The sequence below is a fragment of the Pan troglodytes genome, chromosome 5 (genome assembly GCF_028858775.2).
Source record: "Pan troglodytes isolate AG18354 chromosome 5, NHGRI_mPanTro3-v2.0_pri, whole genome shotgun sequence".
Lineage (NCBI taxonomy): Eukaryota > Metazoa > Chordata > Mammalia > Primates > Hominidae > Pan > Pan troglodytes.
This window is the reverse complement of record NC_072403.2, coordinates 139,570,924-139,586,044: the sequence shown is the minus strand read 5'-3', so window position 1 is coordinate 139,586,044 and position 15,121 is coordinate 139,570,924. Positions and strand designations below refer to the sequence as shown.

The 15,121-nt window shown below is 34.9% G+C and overlaps 1 protein-coding gene across 3 annotated transcripts in view; it reads left to right on the top strand.

Moving 5' to 3' along the window:
• The window catches only part of THEMIS (thymocyte selection associated), a 232,673-nt gene extending 218,321 nt beyond the window's left edge, over positions 1-14,352 (top strand). For 2 of the 3 annotated variants that reach the window (XM_016956282.3, XM_063813450.1), the window contains one exon: positions 3,919-14,068. In XM_016956282.3, the coding sequence (XP_016811771.1) occupies positions 3,919-4,013 (95 nt within the window). In that variant the 3' untranslated portion in view covers positions 4,014-14,068. The other variant, XM_054686292.2, reaches the window with a different exon arrangement.
• Positions 14,353-15,121: the final 769 nt, after the last annotated feature.

Here is a 15,121-nt window from a genome sequence, read left to right as displayed (position 1 = left end):
CCAGAACAAATAAAGATAGTGCAATAACCTGTTCTTTGTCTGAGGAGATATCCTAGCTTCCTTAGCTCACCAGAATCTTAAAATTTTTATCCATATGACCACATCTTGTATCCAAGGTTTAGTTTATTATTTATTCTGTTATTAATGTGCCAAAGTGTTAATAAAGAATGGGAGCTAAATACATACCCTTTTAGGTGACTAGCAAGGTACTTAAGCTATGGGGCCCTAGTCCCTGTAGTTTGTGTTTGCTGATGTGACCCTCATTCAACATATTCTTGTCATTTCTTGAGAACAGTGCAATGATTGGGTACACAGGAAGCTGCAGCTTGGTGTCTGAGCCCTCCAGGATTTTCTTGCCCCACATAGTACTTGCTATCTGCTTCATACCCTTATTAAAGCTAAGTAAACTTAGTGTTTGGTTTACTTATTGTTTCTTGTATCTTTGATTGACAATGTGAAATTAAAACTCATTCTAAAGGTCTTGTTTTTGCAACATTACAAAATAAACATAAAGTGCTAGAAATGATAAATATGGTTTGGCTGTGTCCCTACCCAAATCTCATCTTGAATTCCCACGTGTTGTGTGTGTTGAATCATGGGGGCAGGTCTTTCCCATGCTGTTCTCGTGAGAGTGAATACGTCTCACAAGATCTGATGGTTTTAAAAAGTAGAGTTTCCCTGCGCAAGCTCTCTTCTCTTGTCTGCCACTATGTGAAATGTGCCTTTCACCTTCTGCCATGATTGTGAAGCCTCCCCAGCCACATGGAACTGTAAATCCAATAAACCACTTTCTTTTGTAACTTGCCCAGTCTCGGGTATGTCTTTATCAGCAGAGTGAAAATGGACTAACACAATGATTAATATGATAGCTAAAAAAAAAAAACAGGTTAGACACAATAGAAGAGAAAGTTGCTGAGATGGTAGACCTTAATTAATTACCCAGAATGCAGCAAGAAAAGACAGGACAGTGGAAAAGAGGTGTTAAAAAACACTGAGAAGAGTTTAAGAAGGCAGAATATTTACTTAATTAGAGTAAGAGCACGAGAAATTCAGAGAGTGATGCAAGGCAGAAGTGAAGTAATATTCAAAGAGATGATGTCTGAGACCTTTCCAGGAATAACAAATAATACAAAATTTCAGATTTAGGAAATACAGCAGCATATTTCAAGAAGAATAAAGAAGTAATTTCCTTACAACTCATGGTGAAATTTCAGAAGGAGGATATAAAATAGGACTGGGACATCAATTGGACAAACAGTTGACTTTTGTAAGCCTAATACAACAGCTGGAAGACGGGGTGCCAAGGGAAAAAGCCCTCCAGTGAGAACTGTTAATCCAGTTAAAAGATTTTCAAAAATAAGAATAAAAAACTTCTTATAGATAAACAAAAACAGAGGGGCTTACAGTCAATTGAATTCTTGGTAAAAGGATATCTAAAGGGTATACTCTAAGAAAGAAAATAAGTCCAGAAAAAAAAATCTGAGAATCAAGAATGAGTAGGATATTAAAAAATAATTACAGACTGGAACATATTTACAATATATAAGTCCAATAAAAAATGGTATCCAGAATGTATAAAAGCCTGCTTCAAATCATTAAGTAAAATTCAGACAAGCTAATTTTAAGGAAGGGTAAAGAACTTAAGCAGGCACTTCATAAAAGAGGATATTCGAAAGGATAATGAACATAAAAATCTGCTCAAAATCACAGCAATCTTTAGGCAAATGCAAATTAAAACTACAACAAGATATATCATTATAAACCTACCAGATGGCTAAAAGTTTTTATCAAAAAATGAACGTTTTGAAGAAACTATGGAGCAGCCAGAACTCTCACGTATTACTGGTGGGAGTTCAAATTGATAAATCTATTTGGAAAACTGTTTGGCACTGTCTCCTAAAGCTAAACATACACCTACCCTATGACCCAGAATGTCTATTTGTGTAAATCCAACAAAACTAAATGTAAACTAATTTAGCTACCAATAAGACATGTACAATGATGTTCCTAATAACTTTATTCAAAGTAGTTTCAAACTGGAAACAACCCATGCCCAGGAGTAGTAGAATAGGCAAACACATTGTAGTGTAACCATGCGATGGAAACTGATGTAGCAATGAAAAAGGATAAACTACACAAAAATGCAGCAGCATGGATGTTTTTTAAAAACCGGAATCATAAAAATTAGATACAAAATAGTATTTACTGTATGAATCATCAAAATTAGACACAAAATAGTATTTACTATATGATTCTGTTTATATAAATATTAAGAAAAGGCAACAGTGCTTTATGGTAATAGAAAGAAGTATGATGTTTGCATTTGATTTGGTTATGACTGGCTGGGGAGGCACAAAATTGGTCTCTGGGGTGATGAGAATGTTCCATATATTAATCTGTGTTATGGTTATATCACAATATACATAGGTTTTGATTAATGAAGGTTTGCACTATAGAATTATGCACTTCACTGCCTTTGTGTAATAAAGCAATAGAATGGTAAGCACAAGTTTGAAAATAGTACTTACCCTGGGGTACCCTGGGGTAAAGTTTGAGGAGAGATTGGGGATGAGAGCCTAAGGGACTTAAAGTGTATTGACAATGTTATATTTCTGATTGTATATGTAGTATATGTTTTGCACATATAAATATTTTATATATACAAAAATAAGTGGAGGAAAAACGACATAAGGGAAACATTGCTATTTGATCTGGCCAACAAAGAGTGCAGATATTCAGCAAACCTCCCATAAAATACATATTAGAATCCCCTGTGTGCAGTTTATTTCATCAGATATAATGTTGTTAGGCACATATTTTAGCTCTGCTATCTTGCTAGAATGCATTTTTTCCATTGGGATGATCTCATAAATATTTTCTTATATTTATCTCACATGCCAATAAAAGATAAGAAGTACATTTTCTTCAGCATGTTCCTTAAAATGTCCCAAATCGTTTTGTTAAAAATGAATGTTTTCTACATTGTATGTCAAGTTCTTGTCTTTTGCAGTATTCAAAGTAAAATCTGAACTTTTTAGTGCATGTTATCAAAGCACTTGAGGTACTTAATGCATATGATATTTATACCTTTTTAGACATAACCCTGACGTTTAATTTTTGTTTTTGTTTTTGTGCATTCTGAGGAAATCTCAAGCTGGGCTGAATATTTCCAATTCATGGAAAGATACATGAAGAGTTCTTATTTCTAAGTTAGAGATTAGTAGTGAAATACTAGCAAAAATATTTATTTATAGTGCTCATAGGCTAATTAGACTAAATAGCACACTGTTAGAGGAAGACTAATGTTTTCCTTCTCCCATTACATGAAAATAATTAACTTTGTCTAAATAATTCTCATTTAGAATAGGTTTTCATTTTTATTATGATTGAAACTTGAATCATAAATATGTATGTAAATATTAAATACAAGTTCTTCATCAGAAATGTGACTTGCAAATATTTTTACTTGATCGGCGGTTTATCTTTTCATTTTCTTAAAATAGTCTGTTAAAACACAGTTCTTAATTTTAATGGAGTTTGATTTATAATTTTATTTTATGGATCATGTTTGTGTGTCATATTTAAAAAAATATTTGCCCAACACAAGTCATGAAGAGTTTCTATTGTATTTTCTTCTAAAATTTTTAGATTTTACATTTAGGTACATGATCTGTTTGAGTTAATATTTATATATGGTATGAGGAGGCATGGTTGTAAAGATGCTTTTTTTATTCTTCCTTCCTGCCTTTATTTTTTCCTTCCTTTTTTCCCCAAATAGATATTTAAGCTTTCCATCACTATTCGTTAAACAGACTTCTTTTTTCTATTGAATGGCTTTTGCAAGTTGATTGAAATCCAATTAATCATGTACAGTTCGGTTTATTTCTGATATCTCTGTTCTATCAATCTCTTTTCTAGACATGTGGACTAGTTCTTGCAATATGGTGGCACTTTTTAGACTTAAGAAGAGTGAAGAGAGTGGGGAATGTTTAGTGGAAGAACATATCCTGTGAAATTCAGGAGCCACATCATCTAGTATGTACAATGTACTTTTCACCCTAGCTTTTAATTATTTACTTTTGTCAAAAACCTTCAATGAAGTGTATTGAAATATTACATCTGAGATGTTACTTAATTAAATAATGTATGGAAGAAGAGCGGCCTACACTTAGTGAGAAGTTATACAAACATAGAAACCACACACAGCCAAAAAAGATGGTTATGACACTGCAAAATGTGACAGTAGAAGATCTGAAGTAGTAGACAGATTTACTGTGATGAGAAATAAATTAGATAAATTTCTGGATCACATAGGCACTTTTAAGACACCCCCTCCTCCCAAAGACTTGGGGAGGGAGACCTTGAAAGAGACTAGATTTCCTATTGATCCTGTGAGAAGAGAAGTCTAACTCTTTTTTATTGGATTATAATAAGGAAGGAATACCCTAGAAATATGAAGAGAGTGGAGGTACTAGGTTTGTACCAAACTTTGGCCTTTTTAAAAAAAATGTATCAGCTGCAAAACTTAAGGCTGTGGAATTTCCAGACTCTAGAATTATCTCCTTAAATTTTAATTAATTCTCCAGATAAAAGTGAAAAATTAACAACAGCATAGCAACTAGTCAAAGTACTTTTAAATTATCTGGTGTGATTTTTTTTAAGCCATACAATTTAGGAACTCACAAAATGAAGAAATACATTTCCAAATTAATAACTTAGTAGAGAAATTTCTTTCTATTTTCTGGGCCTGGGTGGGGAGTTCTACCCATTAGGAATTTTGTTGTATCTTTTCAGTCAATATGTAGTATATAGCTTCTAGGAAATATGTCAAGCCACACCCACAACAGGAGAATAGGCCCTGTATGATTGTTTCATCTGAGTGAATATGCTGTTGCTTGTTCATAGTCAATTGAATTAAGGATAAACATTATAACAGGAGGAGAAAACTCACAGGTTTTTTCAGCCAGAAAGAGTAACCTTCCTTATAGACTTGTGTAATATACTACAGTTTTAATATGGCCTCTGAAACAATGGATATTAACGAAAGAGGGCATATTCTCCTATTGTCCTTACATTCTTCCTAAAAGACAGCAAACCTGGCCTTGACCTCACAGCTGTATGGACCAACATTCTTATCTTGTCCATAATGTAGTTCAAAGATTATATGCACTAATGTTATAAAAGTCTGGTGAGTCAGGTGGTGTATTCTATTTTCCATATCAAGATTAAAAGTTTTAAAAACCTAAACATTGTTAAAAAATCATCTGAACATTATTTTAAAAGGTTTTGCCTATTCACAATAGGTTGTCAAAGACTATCATTAAAAATTTCATAAGATCAAGTTATCAATAACAACCATAAATGATTCAATTAAGTTGAATGGCTATTTTTAAATTTTCTCAGAAATTTATAATTTTCTCACAAAATCTATGTAATTACCAATTATGAAAGCAAAATCATTAATTGGCGAGTTGTATAGAGCAACATTAATTTAAATTGTAAAAGGTCAGATAATAGCATTCTACCAAACATACATAAGCCCAGGATACTATACATGGAGGAGTAACTTGATTTTGACAAAATTAGTTTTAAATCTACTGTTTCTTGATAACTTATAAAATAAACAAATAAAATATATAGTAGAATGGATATTGATAATTTTTAAGGAGAAACATTAATACAGGAAAGGGGCTCTAGAAGTGGCAGTGCTATTCAGATATGCAGTAAAAGCCTTAAAGAAAATGAACATTTCAATAAAATCCTGAGGAAGTGATCACAGTAGTCATATGAACATCTGGAGAGAGAATACCAAGGCATTGAGATTAACAATTGCAAAAGACTTGAAGTCAAAACATACATGACATGTTCAGTGGGACCAAGGGGTCCTTGAATTGGAGAATAGCTAGGGAAAAAAGTAAGAAAAGTAGAGAAAACTAGAAAATAGGGAGCTTTGGAGGTAACATTAAGGAATTTAGTTTTTCATTGAATGAGATGGGAGTCACTGGAGGGTTTTGAGAAACTGATGGTTTCTTATTTTCCTAGAACTGTTATGCCTATTGCTTGAGGGTACAATATACGTGAGGAAGAGCAGAAGAAGCAATATCAGTGAGGGGGCTAATGCAACAATCCTTCAGAGATGACAGTTGCCGGAATCCCGGTGGTAAGAATGAGAATCAAATTTTGTACGTATTTTGGAAAGGTAGAACTATTAGAATTTGTGGAAGGCATGGATATAGTTGTGGGAAATAGAGAGGAGTCAAGGATGACCTGAAGAATTTTGGCCCATTCAAATGGAGTTACCATTGACTATAATAAAGAATAGTGCAGGAAGTGCTGATTTGGGAATTATTCTCAGAGGCTCAGTTTTGGACACATTAATTTTCGTATGCCTTTTAGCCCTCACGCAATTGCATATATGAGTCGGGAGAGGGGTCTAGGCTGTAGACACAAATTTTAGAGTAGTATACACATACATGTACGTGTATGTGTGTGTGTGCGCGCATGTGTTATCATATATTTTGAGTTGAATTGTGCGTGTCCAAAATCATATATTGAAGCCTTCACATCCAGTGCCTCAGAATGTGACTGTATTTGGGATAGATGTAATTAAGGTAAAAAGGGTAAGATGGGCCCAATCCAGTAGATTGGTGTCTTTATAAGAAAAGGAAATTTGGACATTAGACATACACATGCACAGAGGAAAGACTATGTAAAGACAGAGAGAAAGCTATCTACAATCTGTGGAGGGCAGTCTAAAAAAATAAAAAATAAAAACCAAAGCAAAACAAATCACAAAACTCTGCTAACACTGTGATCTCAGACTCCTTGCCTCCAGAACTCTTAGAAAATAAATCTCTGTTATTCAAACCCTCCAGGAAATGGTATTTTGTTTTTTGTTATGATAGCCTTAGCAATCTAATACAGATTTTGATACTGAGAGTGGGATGCCAACTGTAAAAATAACAATAAGTGTGGAAATGGCTTTGGAAATGGGTAACGAGTAGAGGCTGGAAGACTGATGAGGCCATGTTAGAAAAAGCTTAGCTTGCCTTAAAGAAACAGTTGGTGGAAATACGGACATTAAAAGTGCTACTGTGGGGCCGGGTGTGGTGGCTCACACCTGTAATCCCAGTACTTTAAGAGGCCAAGGTGGGCAGTTCTCTTGAGGTCAAGAGTTCAAGACCAGACTGGCCAACAAGGCAAAACCCCATTTCTACTAAAAATACAAAAATTAGCTGGGCATGGTGGTACATGCCTGTAATCCCAGCTACTCGGGAGTTTGAGGCAGGATAATTTCTTGAACCGGGAGGTAGAAGTTGCAGTGAGCCGAGATCACGCCACTGCACTCCAACCTGGGCAACACAGCAAGACTCTGTCTCAAAAAAAAAAAAATTTAAAAAGTGCTACTGTGAAACCTTAGATGGAAATGAGAAATATGTTTTGGACACTGGAGCAAAGGCAATACCTATTATACAGTGACAAAGAACATGACTGAATTGTGCTCTAGTGTTTTATGAAAGGTAGAACTTGTGATTAACCCAGGTCTTTAGCTGAGGTGATTTCTAAACAAACTTTTGAAAGTGTGGCCAGGTTTCTTTTTGATGCTTATGGTAAAATGCAAGAGAAGAGAGATACATCAAAGGATCATTAAGAATAAAGGAGTCAGAACTTGAGATTTAGAAAATTATCAGTTTATTCATATGGCCAAAAAATGAGAAAGCTTGTTCTGAACAGAAAACAAGGGTGTGACTGGTCATTCATTTCATAAAGAAATTATGAATGTGACACATGGATTGAATCAACGATCTCACCAGAAGGCAAGAATAGAGATGTGATTATCCAGGAAAGATATGTGGAGGGCACTCTTGTCTGATGGCTTGGATCCCTATGAAGTCAACAAGGTTATTTTTGAGAATTTTATATCAGCAGAAAAACTGCCAGCTTGGAATAAAAGAGACAGTGATGGGAGAGAGTGAAGGAAAGCCACCAGACTTCTGAGATTCCATAGGATGGGCCAATTGGGGTATCTGGCTGAAAATCTGTCCCATTCTTCAAGAAAAGAGAAAAATGACTCCAAAGGTGGGACTGCCACTATTACCATGGGCTCAGAGTCTCAGGCCTGGGTGGCAGGGCTGTCTCTTCTCCAGTTTCAGAGGGTGGGGCCACCGCCTTGGTTTCAGCAGGCCAGGCTGCCATTATCCAGGGCCAAGGGAGCAAAACTGCCACCCCAGATGCCCTGGGGGGGCAGGGTCACCTCCCCAGTGGGTCCTGAAGACAAAGAATTGAAACAAAAGGGATTATCCTTGACCCTTAAAATATACTGGAATTTGCCCTGGTAGGTTTTGGACTTGCCTGGAACCTCTGACCCCTTTCTTCTTTCTGATTTATCCCTTTTGGAAATGGGATGTTTATTGTATGCCAGCCCTACCATTGCATTTAGTAAGTTGATAACTTTTGCACTTCTATAGGTTCAGGCTGAAGAGGAATTTTGCCTGAGGATAATCATAGCTTGATTCTCACTATGCCTGATTTAGATGATATTTAGATGAACTTTTAGACTTGGATTCAATACTGGAATGGGTTAAATATTTTGAGCTATTGGGAAAGAACTCATATATTTTGCATGTGAAGAGGACATGAATTTTGGAGGGCCAGAGAGTTGGAGGGTTTTGGGTTGAATTGTGGCCATCCAAAATTAACATGTTAAAGTCCTAAACTTAGTACTTTAGAATGTGACTGTATTTGGAGAAAGGTCCTTTAAGGAGGTAATTAAAGTGAGGTTATATGGCGGGCTACAATCCAATATGATTAATGTCCTTATAAGAAGAGGAAATTTGGACATGGGAATATGAGCACACAGAGGAAAAACCATGTGAAGACAGAGGGAGAAGATGGCCATCCACAAAGCAAGGAGAAAGACCTCAAAGAAACCACCTCTGCCAACACCTTGATTTCAACTTCTTGTCTCCAGAACTGTGAGAAAATAAATTTCTGTTATTTAAGCCATTCAGTATGTGTACATTGTTATGGCAGCACTAATAAACTAACACCATGTATTTGTACATATGGTATTGAAATAAACTCACACACATATGTACGTGTGTACAGATAGTCCTTCCTTGCACAGTTCCAATATGTACAGATTTCAATTACCATTATTTAGTTAAATAATACCAAATAATAGTAATTCCCCAACAACGCAGTTCAAATTTTACTTTTCGCAGTATATTAACTGAGTAACAGAGTAAAGTACAAATGTTGCTGCTAGCTCTTCAGACCATAAATGCTTATGTAAATAACATGGATACATTGTGATCAGTGGCCAATGATGTCACTTCTTTTAAAGTTTGTTAGTGAATGTTCACTGCACATCTGTAATTCAGTTCCCACAGACAGCAAAGCATTTTGTTATGTTGCTTCCTGGTCTCCTACTGAAAAACCCACCTGACATTTTATAAAAGTGAATAATCCAAAGAGGGAATTAAAGAAGTCAACATACATAAAAGTGCAGCAAAAAAACAAAAAGTAACACCAGCAGGGAAATGTGAATCAAACATGAATGGAGTTATGGGAAAATAGCTGCCATTAAGAGACTCTAATTACACAGCCAGAGGAACTTAGTGAAGTTCCCACTTAATGACATGCACAAGGAAAGTGGTTCTGACAAAAAGGACAAAGATGTTGAAGACGAGGTGGTGGTAACAGCACAAATACTTCACTTGAAAGAAACTCTCTAAGATATTTCACATCATTGGAAGATACAATGTTGGCATCTGATACAAACTTAGAAAGGAGTATGACAATTTTTCCTCTGTATTTTACAATACATGATGTAGATATGTAGATGTATAGTCATACAAATATATGAATGATGGTTAAAATTTAAACTACATAGTCAAGTTTTAAAATATTTTTAAACAAATTAAATTTAATTAAAATAAAAAGTTAATGTTTATACATAGGACTTAATATAGATAAGGGTTTTGAAATTAAAACTTTTATACTTTCAATTTCAAAGCACACATATACAACGAGAGAAACAAAAATAATAAAATAAAAAATGGGTAAAGTACACAAACTCATAAGTTAATCAAATTGACATTTAAGTATCATATTTCATCTATCATAGAAGCACAGATTTAAAGCTGTCCTAAACTGAGTGTGGGTGTGCAGAAACAGGAACTTAATGTGTTTTTTGGTGAGAATATAAAGTAAAACAAAATTGTTGAGTGCAATTTGACAATATCGATTAAAAATTATTTATCTTTTAACTCAGCAATTTCATTTCCAGGAATTTATTCTAGGTTATCATCACAAATTAGGCCATGAAAAATAAACACAGATGGGCACTGTTTTAAATAGTGCAAAATTGCAAACAATCTAAATAACGATTGATATGTGGTACTATCCGACACACAAACAGACAGATGGGTAAAATGAGGGACAGTGGAGTTGTGAGTAGTATGTTCTCATTTATTAAGTGTGTATCTGTGAGTGCCTGTGTGTGTGTGTGTGTGTGTGTGCATGCGTTTATGTACCAAAAAGTATAAAAGTGCCCTTTCTTGCTGTGGGCCTAAAGTATGGAGGTATATATAGTTTAACTTTTTGACAATAAATATACTTTCAAAAAGAACTAAGGACCAATGTTATACCTATATTAAACAGTATTGCCAAAATAGGAAACAAATAATTATTGACCATTTGAGAAGGCTTCAAGGAAAGGGAACGTGTCAGTTTAGACCAGTTAGTGTGCCAGACACAGTCAACAGCTTCTTCTCATCTTACTTACTTGGGAAGGATGTATTATTCTATCATCATGAGGAGTCATTACCCTTAATGTATTATTGCCTTTAAATATATCTCAAATTCATCTACTTCTCTCCATCTCTTTCTTGCCTTTATGTGGACTCCTCTGTCATTATCTTCTGTTACACCTTAATCTGGATAGTAACCAACAGAGTTTGAATATTTCCTTTGTGAACTCTGCAAGTTTCATCAAAGCAGACACCAACATTCCTTCTTCTCCTCTACCACTGTAGTGCATATTGTACACTAGTGTATCTTCAGTATTGTGAATAATGGTTTGCATATATTTTTACTGAGTTCTTGGTGTTTAGGCTGTTTGTATCATCTGTTTGAGATCAACAGCACCACATCATAGGTGCAAAATGTATGATTTTTGAATGAATAAATCTCTAATGCTATATACATTTATTTTGTAATACCACTTCTAACTTAGATTTTTATCTTAAGCCTTATCTTTAATTGTGGAGGTTTCAAAACATTTCCAAGCATTGTGTATTTGCTCCTTTCATGTTTAGCACAGTTTTATTACCTTTGAAACATGTTACATCTTTCCCAACTAGACCATAAGCTCCATGAAAGCAATGTCCTACCTGTTTTGTTCTCCAGTCCTACAAGTACCTGAGAGAATAGTTGAATAAATGTGTAAAATGAAAATGTTTGTTCACTGATGAGTAAGAGTCATGCTTGACCAGTGGAGCATCTTTCAAGATAACAGATGACACTTGTAGGGAGCCAGGGGTCACCTCCAACCCCCCTTTTAACTCTTAATAGGTTCTTCAGCTGGATGGAGAAACCAGATTGACACCAGGCAGGTTGATAAGAGAAAAGCATACAAATTTTATTAGTTTTACATGCACATGGGGTTCTTCACAAGAGAGGGAAGTCAAAAGAAGTGGCCAAAGCAAGATGCCTTGATAGTTTTTAGACATAGAGTGATAGATTTGAGAAGAAATGATAGGACAAAGAAAATCTGGCTACAGTGGTAAAAATTTTCCAGGGGAGTTACTAGGAAATACATGGGAAAGTGTAAAACAGGTGAAGGATGAGGATTACTTCATTAATTATGTTTATTTAGGTCCACTGTAGCCTTCAATTCCAAGTCTCTGGTGATACGGGCTATTTTCTCACCCTGATATGGAGAGAGTACCCCTTCCAGAGGAATCTTTATTGTTTGCTGCAGGTAGAAAGAGATAGGTCAGCTCAGCCTTTCTGAAATTATTTCTCTAATGTTTTTAACTCAGAATAATCAACATACCAAGTAGGCATATTTGGGGATGGCACATTGTTCACTCCTTTACTCTGAAGTTATGTCTTTTCAGGGCTTGCAAAACAATGACAGGACTAAAAAAATGCTGATATTGTAAAAAACTTTTTTTCCCAGACTATAGATTTTGTGTATATAATGAGTTGATAAACTCTGAGAACATCAATTTTTACTCAGATTTGGTCACATTCAAATTTACCTTGGTCACTTACTACTTGTGTGATCACAGGAGCAGGACTTCATTCCATTATCTATTAAATGGGGGACAAAGACACCTGCTAGTAGAATTGTCATGGAGATGAAGGATAATGATGGATGCACATGAAGCACAACCCAGTGCCTGGCACTTGAAAGGTGCATAAACGTCATTAGTCTCTTTCTTCCATTTCCCCTCCTGCCTTTTTGCTTATAATCCTTGTGTTTTTAGTATCCATGTAACATACTATCAGCATGTGAAATAGATAATTTTTAGAGCATTTGAATGATGTTAGTAGAAATCACCCATTTCCTGACAGTTTTTAATCTGCATTCAACTTTTGATTATATATTTGCAGATTGGTCATGAGAATCATAAAACCTCCTGGCTACCTTTCTTTTGCCACCAAGTAATTATTACCTATTATCATTTTTTAACCATGTGTATAAACCTCACTGTCATGTGCTTTCAAGGATGGAAAACTGTTGTGCTTATAACTCTATTTCAAACAAATGAATAAAATAAATAATTGTTCAAAATCCATGCCAATATTATCAGTTAAAATAATACAGTTTTCCATAATAGTTCCAAAATGTCAACTGAACATTTAATATTGAAATTGATAAAATTAAGTCCAGTCCCCTAAATGTGGCAAAATCACAACCCTTCTTAAGACAAATAAAGCAGCTGAACACTGTCTTAGATAAGTTTTATTCAATGTATTAAATTCTATCAGAAATTGAACGCAATTATAAACAACAGTATATGTGTTGTATGTTTACAACACATATACATTGAAACTGATGTTTAGTTTAAGTTTTTTGTTTTTTTTTCACATGTGGTTTTTACTTAATTCAAAATATCTGCCAAGCCTTGGAATGCAAGTTAATTCCAAGCAACAATGAAAATGAAGACAGGGGTTGAGCATGAGCATGACCACTAGATGCTGCTAGTTGTCTAGTTTATAAATCTAAGCAGTTGCATTTCTCAAAAGCTTGCTTCTCCCCTTTTCTCACCACTGTTTTTCAAACACAATATAGAATTCAATTCTAAGGTTCAGTTAGGTTGGAGCATATGGAAAGTTAACATTTGTAATATTCAAGTTTAAAAAAATTGCTTCTAACTTCACTCAATCTCTTTTTCTTTACATCCTAAAAGGTAGTAACATCCAAGTCTAAAATATAGTTATGTCACAAAAATAACCACATCTCCTTGTAATTACATTATTGTTATAATAAGCTGTCATCAGATTTTTTAACAATGGGCAATTTAACTCTTGTCGTTCATGGACAGTTAATTGCTTTACTTTGATTCTTCTCTGAAAGTGTTTGTAATCAGCTACAGTTTAAAATTGCCTTATCTTCAAGGACATTCATGAAAAGACTCTGACAGGTACTCTGAAATACAGATTGCTGCTGATAACTTCGTGATCTTATCATTGGACTGGGTAAGAATTTTTAAAACTCTAATGAAAAACCTAATGGCTTCATGCAACAGCTGTAACAAGATCAAGCAAAACAAGAATTGCATGATGTTCATTCTGCTGAGGATAATGTTTTTTGACTTTCTATTCAAAATTTTGGAGGTTCTTAAATGTTTTATTTTCCTGAACTAAGGAAATTTTAAATTTTTTCTTAAGCTATCTATAGCATATTGGTAACATACGCTTTGTAAACAGAATTAAAATATTTACCTTTTCTCCCTACCTGATCCTTCCAGAATTCACAAAGCTACTTGTTGATTTTCTTATTTCTTGGCAATACAGTGAATTGCAAAAGTTCAATAAGACTCTGTTTTCTTTATAACAGGACAGAATTGGAAATACCGGTTATATTACTAAGACTCTGACTGGGATACTGCATTTGAGAAGATACAAAGAACATCTAGCTTCAAAGATTCTCACTCAGCCTCATAGTGGCTCTCACTTCCTGGCAGGCCCAGGAACCTCAGGATATTTTGGAGAGCCCAAGACAAGAGGAATTCACTAAAATCTATAGGTATTGCAGGCAAAGTTTGATGATGAGTCCTTGGCTTGACATTATAGCTTTGAGAGGCTTTTAAAAGCCAAATCTGATATTTCTTATAAAAAGATTCAGGAAAGTAAACTTAAAGGGGCCAACAACAGCCAAGCTGAGAGGTAAATCAGGAAGGCAATCCCATTCACAATTGCCACTAAAAGAATAAAATACCTAGGAATACAGGCAACCAGGAAGGTAAAAGAGCTCTACAATGAGAATTACAAAACATGGCTCAAAGAATCAGAAAAGACAAAGAAATAGAAAAGCATCCCATGCTCATGGAGAGGATGAATCAATATTATCAAAATTGCATACTGCTCAAAGCAATTTATATATTCAATGCTATTCCTATCAAACTACCAATGACATTCTTCATAGAACTAGGAAAAACTATTTTAAAATTCATATGGAACCAAAAAAAAAGCCTGAATAGTCAAGGCAATCATAAACAAAAAGAACAAAGCTGGATGCATCATGTTACCTGACTTCAAACCATACTACAGGCTACAGTAACCAAAGCAGCATGGTACTGGTACAAAAACAGGCACATAGACCAGTGGAACAGAATAGAGAGCCCAGAAATCAGGCTGCACACCTACAGCCATCTGATCTTCAACAAAGCTAAACAAATAAGCAATGGTAAAAGATTTCCTATTCAGTAAATGGTGCTGGGATAACTGGCTAGCCATGTGCAGAAGATTGAAGCTGTACCCCTTCCTTACACCATATACAAAAATCATATCAAGATGGATTAAAGACTTAAATGTAAAACGCAAAATTGTAAACTCTTGGAAGACAACCTAGGCAATACCATCCTGGACACAGGAATGGGCAAAG